Source organism: Gavialis gangeticus, unplaced genomic scaffold (assembly GCF_001723915.1).
Source record: "Gavialis gangeticus isolate Ggan-Ray unplaced genomic scaffold, GavGan_comp1, whole genome shotgun sequence".
In the NCBI taxonomy this organism is placed as follows: domain Eukaryota; kingdom Metazoa; phylum Chordata; order Crocodylia; family Gavialidae; genus Gavialis; species Gavialis gangeticus.
The window spans coordinates 5,179,518-5,189,685 of record NW_017729025.1 but is presented as its reverse complement, the minus strand read 5'-3'; the positions used below and the strand labels follow the sequence as shown (position 1 = coordinate 5,189,685).

General features: G+C 45.3%; 1 protein-coding gene across 1 annotated transcript in view; it reads right to left on the bottom strand.

Annotated features, from left to right (window-relative positions):
• Window positions 1-10,168, bottom strand: part of MDGA2 (MAM domain containing glycosylphosphatidylinositol anchor 2) — a 557,209-nt gene that overhangs the window by 329,271 nt on the left and 217,770 nt on the right. Inside the window, exon 6 of the mRNA XM_019519874.1 lies at window positions 2,771-3,100. Within this exon, the coding sequence (XP_019375419.1) occupies window positions 2,771-3,100 (330 nt within the window). The remainder of the gene's footprint in view (window positions 1-2,770; window positions 3,101-10,168) is intronic.

Genomic DNA, 10,168 nt, shown 5'->3' with positions numbered 1-10,168 from the left:
CGGCCTGAGGGGCCTTGGAATCTGGCGTGAAGGGTTCCCCACATGTTGGGAAATTATGCAGTGGGGAAGCAGTGGTAGTTAATACTGTCACACCTCCCTGTTGCCAAAATTCCAAGCCCTACAGAGAGGGTCAGAGCTGGGCCATGACACTCCCCCAAAATAGCCAGCTTGGAGCAAAGCAGATTTAGATGAAATCTGAAGAAGAAACTTCCTATCTGGAAGAGCACAGGGCAATGGACCAAGCTGCCCAGGGAAGACGTGGCATCTCCTACCCTGAAGGTTTTCAAGAAGACGCCAGATAGGAATCTCTCTGGGATGGTTCAGGATTAGTGCATCCTGTCTTTGGGCATGGGAGGGAATAGCTGAGCCTTGCAGTCCATTCCAACCACATCCATCTATGAAGTCAGGGTTCCCAGCTCTCACCCACACACCTCTGGTCCATCCCTCCTTTTACTCACAATACACTTGATCTTTCAATGGGCCAGGCCACCACTAACATTTCTGAAGTAATTTAGCCCCCAGACATGATTTGGGAACTAACCAGGCTTCTCTGGCCATGAAAAGCTGATTTATCAGGTTCGCACTCTAAAAGGGAACTCTTGCTGTGGTGCAGACACAAATCACATTATTTAGAGATCAAATGGGCTTGCCTGTGGGCACACACTGAATTAAATGTTGGGGTGCCATGACTTCCACCTGCACTTATAGGTGGCTACAATCTTTTGCCTAAAACAACAGTGTATGATGTCAGAAAAGCATGTGTTGGCAATGCATACGGTTATGGAGACTAGACCAGTGACCTCCTCTCCACTTTCCAGATCCACTTCCTCAGTGAGGAGCAGTGACATTAGCCAGAACTAGACTCTGGAAGGCCTCAGACTCATGAGGCTACTTCCAGACCCACAAGGCTACTTCTCTACAGCCACAGGCCCTTCCAGTCCTTCCGACCTTGTACAGACATTCAGTTCTCCCAGGGGAGACACTACTGTCTCAAGAGAAAGCATGAGTGGACAGATGTTCAGAATTTTTCTCCCAGAATAAAAATGGCTGCTCCAAGAGAAAAATAAACTGGGAGCAATCAGGGTCAAGTCACTCCCAAGAGAGTTTCTCCTGGGAGAGTGAATGTCTGTACATGCTGCCAGATGCCAGAGGGACCAACACACAACACTAGATTCTGCAGCCGCATGCTTGCACCAGCCCTGAAATACCTATTTCCTTCTGGAAAACCTGCATAGTCCCTCTCTTTTATTACCAATTATACACACGGCAGGCAACTCCTATTTGTACCCATGAAGTGCTACTGAGGACAAGGGGAAGGTTTGTAGCTCAAAGTATGAAGGAGGAGTCAGGCAACTGGGAAAATAGTTGGCATGAGAGAGTTTTCACATCGTGTTGAACAGAAGGTGATATTTAAGTGCACAGTGCTATTGAATAGGAAAATAGGAGACTCAGGAAATGGGGACCTTCTTCTTGAAGATGAACTGATGATTTAAACGCTGCTTATAAAAGCTGGGCTGCATGTATGAGCATGTGCTTGCAGGGAAAAGGGTCAGAAAGCATTTATTCAGCAACACTTACTTGCTCGGCTAGAAAAATTGGTCCAGCCTGTGTGTTCTTTGCTGTTGTACTTCCACTGACAAGCACTGCACACTGTAGATCAGTGAATAGCTGGCTAGCACAGTCTAAGGAAATGTGTCATGCCAAGCATCATACCAAAGGCAGAAACTATAACGAGCCTAATATTGGAATTCTTTGCTTCTGTGCTTCAACAGGATTTTTTTGTTCTGGAAATGAAACGTGCCTTTGTTATGAAAAGTGACAAGCAATGCTATCTACCCTGACTCTTTCTCCCCCTCCCCCCACAACACACCCCCCCCACTTCTAATTTATCCTGGCACAAAGAAGTCTGTTTTTTTTTTTTTTTTTTTTTTGCAAAACACATTTTCTGGCTTATAAAAATGCATAGTGGTGCCCAGCTGAGCCTGGTTGAAGGGACGCTGAGAATCCCCTGTAGTCTCAGACCCAGGGCAGAAATGAGATTGCCAGTTCTGTACAATTAATACTTGATTTGCCACAACTGGGAAAATAAACAAAAAAAAAATACAAACAGAACATTATGATTTATAAACTGCCCAAACACAAAGTCACTGCCCCTACGAGAACCGCTGTGCAGTAACCTAGTGCCTACAGTTGCTCTGTGATTACAACAGCCGTTGGGATCACACCAGCCACTATTGACAGCCCCAAGGGAAAATAAGCAGCAACTGCAAGACAACGCTACATTTGTGCGTGCAGGCTCAAATCAATGAGAAACTGCCCACCAAAGAGGTAAGCAAACACCGGTCATTTATACTGCCATTTTTTGCACGCACCACCCTAAGGATGCATTCTTAGCCAAGAGAACAGGAAAACTTTACCTCCATCAACAAAGATATGCACTTCCTTGCAGACATGAATATGTAAATATATACTGGCCAAAATTCACACTTAAGGCATTGCTTCCCAGGAACAGCATGACCGTGACCATTCACAACATACCCATTAGAAAGGGCTGCCTTCCCACACTTGACGACTGGATACAAGCAGTGGAGGGCCGTATCACCTGCCATCTATCCAGACTTGCATCTACCTTTCATCCATAAAGAGCTCAGCACTCTGTCTGGGACTGAAGCAGTTGCCTAATTTATGGGGTAGATCTTGGCATTCATGCCCTTCCCCCCACAATTCAGCCTTTAACTAGTTAAGCTGATGGTGAAGGAAACCACCTTACCTGTACTGCTGGATATATTCACATCAATGCTGATATCAGATATGCCGCCTCCTTTCAAGGATGCCACACAAGTGTAGGTCCCAAAGTCCGTGAATTTCAAGTCGATGATATCCAGGTTGGTGGTGCCAGGGGACACGTCTGGATCTGTCTGGGTAATGACCATCCTCTCTGAGCTTCGCAAAGGGCGTCCATTTTTAAACCAACTAAACGTGAGCTCTTCCGAAGGAACAGCTTCCACCTGGCAAGAGATTTTCACCTCGCGCCCAATCTGGATGTTGTCGTCTTTGTGATATGGGTCTGGCGTGATCCAAAACCGACCTTTTTTTAAGGCTAGAAACACAGAGAGAAGCCAAAAGTCAGTCTAAGAAAACATAGCTCTGACCAGTTTTAACCACGACCTGGAAAAACACGTTTTGTGCACACTCAACTCTACATCTACAACCAGCTCCAGTGAAGTTGCTGTGACTACTCAAATCCATGTAGTTAAGGACATGGTTGAAATGCTTGAAGAGTTAATCAGCATCATTACTGCAACATCTGCTGCTCAAGTCTTCATCACTCTTGCCAGGTGAGCAAGGAATAGACACCATCTATAAATCAGACGGGGAGAGACAGGTACATATACCACTTCAATGCTGCTCAGTGTTTGCTACCTCTCTCTCTGTCTAAGTATATTCCCTGTCTCAACTGTCATACCACAGTGCCTGCAGATACAGAAATGCAGCTATTGATCTAATATCAGTAAAAGTAATCAGAAGCCTCATCTCACATCTGGCGGAAGACGGAAATAGCCTTGTAGAGCAACTCTGGGGAAGCGCGCTATATGGGGAAAAGGCAAGGCATGCCTGAAGTCCGCCCTTAGATTCATGCATTATGTTCTCTCCTCTCAATAACTTGGTCTCTGCCCTCCACTGCAATCAGTGCCCAAGAGGCAAAGGCTATTCACACAAGCATCATGGTATGATGCTTCTTTCTTGGAAGAAAAGCATCATACCCATTTAAAAGTCAGCCATGAAGCTCTTTACATATGTATAACTTCTAAAGCACTCAATACAAATGCTCCTTACGTAATCTCAAATTATATATATATTGTCTCCAACCGGGAAGTCTCACAAGAACAAGACCGGTTGGAAATGTTATAAGCAAATATTCATGCTGAACACATGCACAGTGGAAGACAGTATTGAAATATGACATTTCTGCTGTGTTGCCCTCCATTCCTTCCCACAGCAGAAAGTACTTCGAGTACCTTTCTTTTCCTGTACTCTTGCAACTGATTGTAGAGCGTCTCAGGCTGGGCGCATCCTGGAGTGAAATCAGGACATGCTACAGCATCCTCCTATCTCGTCTCATGTATTTATATGCTCACAGCCAGTGAAGTGTGACATTGTTACAAATGGTAAAGGTTACCGAGTGAAAATTTCCTTGTCTGGATACCTACTTTGGGTAATAAGCAGTTTGCACATAAACAGAAAGCATAACAATATGAAATGGAAATGGTCTTACGGAGTACAAAGCAAGCTACGAGAGCATCTAGTGTCAGCTCTTTATATCTCTACAACTTGTGAAAATGCTAATTCAGGCTCAATTTTGTTAGCTCAGGAACTCCTTGAACAAAAGCAACTGCTTTTGAACTAACAAAAGCGATTCTGAATTAGCATTTCCACAACTTTGTAGACATATAAAAGAGCTGACACTTCATTGATGATTGCTGTTGTGTGCCTTTTTTATTTATATTTTTTTTTAATTTTCCTTCCTCCTTCCCTAGACTCTACACATCTTTTGCATTCTGGCCAACTCCCCGTGGGCATCCCCCGTACTGTAGAGAGCAAACGACTATTCCTAAAGAAGTATAACGATTTTAATTAGGGAATAAAAGAATTATTTTGTTCACACAGCTGAACAGACAACACAAGACATGTTCTGTCTGGTTTGCTGTTACTTGGAAACTCATGTAATTGACTGTTTTATTATCTGAATGGTCACGGGTTTTTAAAGTTTCATGAAATGTAGCAGGCGGAAATTTGTCCCTGGGTACACTGGTCATTTGTCATCATTTTTCATTCCACTTAAAAAGCTGCAGTCAGCTATTCAGGAAGCAGAAACCACACTGTTTGACTTCACTGGCCAATCCCACACAATAAATAAATCAAAAGTTGCCCTAATGAATAATTTGTAACCACCACCTGAGCTGCAATTTGTTCGCATGCTGCATCCCACAAATACGCAGGGATGACAAATGTATTAAACAGCAATAATTTTCAAATTGAAGAAAAGGAAGTTCAATTCTCTGATACAAGGTATCTGAAGGAATAATTCAACCCGCTCTATTTGTCAGGAACCTCAATGAGTCGGTTTCCATTTGGATGTTTCTTCCCCTGGCGCACATAGAGAGTGTTACAGCACTTTCTCCTTCCAAGCTAATGGATAGTAAAGTTTAATAGAAAGTCATTTTAAACCTCATCCCTTCCTCATTTTGGCTGCTGCCACAATAGCATCTGCAAGCTGAGATAAGGAAAATAGGATCTCAGGCTTCTGGCCATAAGCTAATTGTCTACTTGGTCAGGACAGACCTCCCTAACTGCCCAAGTACTAAACTGCAAAATTGACTACTAGTAAGTGAGCTGCCGCTTTTGTCTATTTTACTTTGGATAAAGCACCAGTCCTGACTCCCCAGCATCTGGTATGGCCAACACAGTGTTTCTGAAGCCACTGAAAGGATGGTCGATATTTTCTGTCTGGAAGGTTTCATAGACTAGCAATCCAGCACACAAGTTACCTGGCCTTTTCTCTTTTTTTCCAGACACCCAAGATGAAGGAGCATCAGAGCTGCGGCATGGTAAAAGGATTTCTAGCTAGGAAGCACCTGTGTTTACAGAACTAGAGGAAACACAGCCCTGTGTCCTGCTACTGCTCCACTCCTTTCTGCTCGGACCCTACCCCACACCCGCACATCCAAAGCTGCTCGTCGAAGCAGGAGCTGCACCTATTGCTAACAAGCTGCGTTGCCCTGAATTCCTCTATTTAATCACAACCTGGAGAGGAACAACAAATCACTCTCTCTCGTCTTTCCGCAAGAGCCTTGTCGACACCAACTGACTATCCCTGTGGACACTTCTGTTGCTAACTCTATAGGGATATGCTTGGTTTGACAGTAGCATCTCTTAATTGTTAAATATCATTGTAAATCGATACACACCCACAGCTCCAGAATTGCACTCAACAGCAGAACGAACACCGTTCAGTTCCACCATCTGGCATGCGCAGCCCCCCCCCCAGCCCATCTGGAAATTTAGCCATTTACCTCATTGATTAAGTTTCTTCCATAGTTTCTAGGGTCAGAAGGGACCTGAACAGATCAAGCCTGACCCCCTGCCATGGCAGGAACGAGTGCTGGGATCACAACACCCCAGCCTGATATCTATTCAACCTCCACATGCATTAGGCTGGTTATGTGGGGCAGTTCTGTTTGCACCTTTAAACACAACCATGATAATCAAAGCTCTTGGTATTTTTTTTATTTTTAATCTCATGCCAAATTAGCCCCAAAAGTTCTGAATTCTATCACTTGAACTTCAGTCCTTCAAGTCTGCATAATGCTACCACCAACAAGTATCTTACCTCCAAGACTCTTCAGCCCGGGGCTTCAGATACACCCGAACCCAAGACAGGCATCCTACATACAAGCCCAGAGGACTTGGGGTTAGGATGCCCCCTACTCTCACATGCCCTTAGCCAAAAGACCAAAGGAGCAAGGTAGAGGGAAAGCTCAAGAGCAACCCCCACCATAAATTGTGTAGCTGAGATCCTGGCATTGGGAGGCTATAGTAGACTCTGACAAGGGGGCTGCCTGCAATGCAGTGGATAGGTCTCCACCCTCGACTACACCAAGCCAACCAAGGCCAAGAAGAAGGGAGTCTCCCCGGCCAGGTCAGCAGAACCACCTGGGTCGAAACCATCGTCATGGCATCTCTCCTGCCAGGTAAAGAGACAGCATTTGGTAACGTATTCTGTGCATTGGTGTTACTTGTTCACTTTGGTATTGTTAACCTTTACCCTTCTTTCCTTTTTATTATTTTATTCCTTGCTCCATAAATCCCCCCGTGTTTTACACCTTCATTTCTGTTCCTTTGAGCATGTTCCAACAACTATCACAACCTCTGGCCAGCCTGGTATTAACTAAAACCCTTTCAGCCACCAGAATACAAATATATCTGTAGACTACAGAGACCGGGTCAGGTTCCCAAAAATTCATCCTGCTACAGCTGTTGCTTGTAGAAACAACAATCATAGAAAAAGTCTCTTTCTTCTTGCATGGAGCAAGGCAATCAGCGTTCTCCTTATTCTATTTCTGCCTGAGCTCTGGTGCACAGCTTCTGCCCACCACCTCCCCTGCTTCCCTTCCAGCCTCCTACTCACCACTGGGTTAAAGAACAATACATATATCATCATGGGGGAAAGCTAAGGGATGCGCTGTCTGCTCCCTCTCCTGGCAAGCTGACACTGATTATCACGCATTAACATGTGCAGAAACCTCCTCTATGCCTACAAATAAATGCACCCCCAAGGCTTATCAGCTGCAGCAGGCAGGTTTCCTAAGATTGCACAGCTCTTACAACAGTCACGAGAGGCAGATATAGGTGGTGGAAGCAGAGAACGGCACCAACACACTCAAAAATAGAGCCAGTAAAGGACTCTGGCATCTGAAGTGGGGCTTGCATGAAGCTGAGGCACTCCAGGTGTTCACTGAAAGGCATGATCCCAATTATCGCACCATGCCGCACGTGCATGGCAGGACGTGCACTTTTATGTCTATTTTAAATCACTTTAAATCACACCCTGCTTGCTGGTGCAGGGGCAGCCTGGGAACATGGGTGCCAGTGGGTCCCTGGAGCCAGCCAACAATCAGCTGATCATCATCTGGCTGGGATCACACGGGGAATAATTCAAGACCCCATGAGGTCCCAGGGCCAGCAGACAGTGAGCTAATCGTTGACCAGTCCACCCAGCCACCCAGTTCAATTTAGGGCAAGATAGAAAACAGCTACAAAATGATTATACATTTTCTGTGCAATAATTTTGTGGCTTATTTCTTGTGTTACTGCACCATTAATTGCCCAAATGTGTGGCCAAGTTGCACTTTAAGATATGATTAACTGGTGAATCACGCTTGAAGTGTAATGTCTGCCAGGGGCCTAAGACAAACTACAGGAAGTATCCCAGCAGCAGTGATGGGAACCCAGGATTCTCCCAGGTGAGTGTCCTAAGCACTAGGCTAGGACATCTTTGCCCTTACTGCAGGGCCCCGTAAATCTTGCCTTCCCTCCAGCAAAGTGGCCCAGCTCCAGTAGGAAGGATGGAGAGTACCCCATGACCCACAGCTCCCTGTGGCCTGGTCCTCTCGGTGCTCTCTGGGGGAGATGCGAGTTTGAACCTCCCATTTGCTGGGCAAGTATGTCTGCTGTAGGATTGTTATTTTTCACCTCTGCTTTTGCAAAGGTCTCAGGGTTTCCTTATGAAAATACCCTTGGTATAAGAACCATTTGTCCATTCCTAGCAGACTTGCTTTTAGAGTAGGGGCAGATTTGAATCTTTTCCAATTACCCTCTCATAGAACAGCAGATATATGGATACATACTACTGCCCTCCAAGTTTTTTTTTTTCCAGGAGAGCACTGATCATTTTAACCCTGTGCTGGAGAAACTTGGATGTACAGTCAAGGTTTTATTCATAAACATGGGGATTAGGAACAACTTTTTAAGAGGAAACTCAGATTCAGAGGTCATCCCATAACTCTGAGAGCTAGGACTGTGGTCACACCCTTACCGTACCTCTACCTTGGTAGGGAGTTTGGAAAATGGGACTGGACAGAGTTTCCAATACTGAGTTCAGTTCTCTGCCGTTACATGTAGAAAATGTTTGGCTACACTAACATCCATTCCAGGGCTTCCTGAAACCTACAGCCATGAAATTCCCTCCTACCAAACCTCAGATCTTTGGTACACAAAGGCTAGGGACAGAAGTGACACATAAATCAGTATAAGCAATCGGAAACTGGTTCAAATTGGTACCACGACAGAAATTCAGTGCACTTAAAGTGCTTTCAAAATGGCTGAAACCAAATTAAACAACCTGGATGGATGTAGTATCAGACTTAATGGAAAAGGAAAGTCTACAATGAGTCACAGAAAGAGTAGGAGACACACGCACAGGGTGAGAAAAATATGTCATGCATGTACAGAGTGTCTGCAATTGCAGTCTGCACATCAGAATGGTGCATGAAAGCCTGAGCAAACATCTCAAAGGAGGCCACAAAACAAGGCTGTGATCAAATAAAAACAGAGGAAACTGTTTTCTTCGTAACACTGCCCCAGAACTATTTTCACCCTTTCACCTCCCCTTAGCTAATTACATTTCAAAGTTATAAAACACATTTACAGTGCCTCAAAGAGAGCCCATCTGCATTTATCAGGTGAAGTTATATCATCCCACCCCCCGCCCCATCAACACCAAATACTTCTTTAATCCATCAACATGTTCATATCTTGCAAATGCACATTTTGTGATATATGAATAGCATTAAACACAGTAATTGAATACATTAGCAACTACACAATTTGCAGGTTTTGACATAATAGTTTCTGGCCACTGGCTGCTTCCTAAGCTGATACAGGGGACTGGGGAATGCTTGGCTTTATTTTCTGTGGCTACGTGGAGCTGTTTGCAACAGCAATATTAACGAGAATAATTGTGCAAAATACTGATTTTCACCGAGAACAGAGTAGTGGGGTGCGATTCAGATTCGGCCCAAATCAGGGACAGTGATTCGATTAGTTAATTTGGATTACTGTCCCTGATTCCATTTGGCCAAATCTGAATCTGAAGATTCAATGCCAATTCGGAGCATCATGGCTTGTGATTGTGGCTCGTGATCGCTGCTACGCTGGAGCGAATGGAGCATCCCACAGGAGCAGGGTGGGGGCTTCCACGTGCTTGGCGGCGAACCCAGAAGTGGACCAGAAGTATTTCCAGTCCACTTCTGGGTCTGCCGGGGAGCACACAGGGCCGCCCCCCCGCCCCCAGCTTGGTGATCGGCTGCAAGGGGACCCCCAGGTGCCCTCCCCCCACCCCCCAGACCCAGAAGCCAAGGGGGGGTGTGGCGGGGGGGGGCAGCACACTCCCCTGAAGACCTGCAAGTGGACTGGAAGTGCTTCTGGTCCACTTTTGGGTCTGCTGATGAGCACGCTGGGGAGCCCCCCATGCACCCCAGCATTGCAACGTTCATGAGCTGCTGCTATCTAGAGGTATATAGAAAAAACATTTAAAGCCGTCTCTATGTCCAAATCGCCGAATCTCTCCAAATTGATTCAGAGGGTTCCAATCCAATTCAGAGAGATT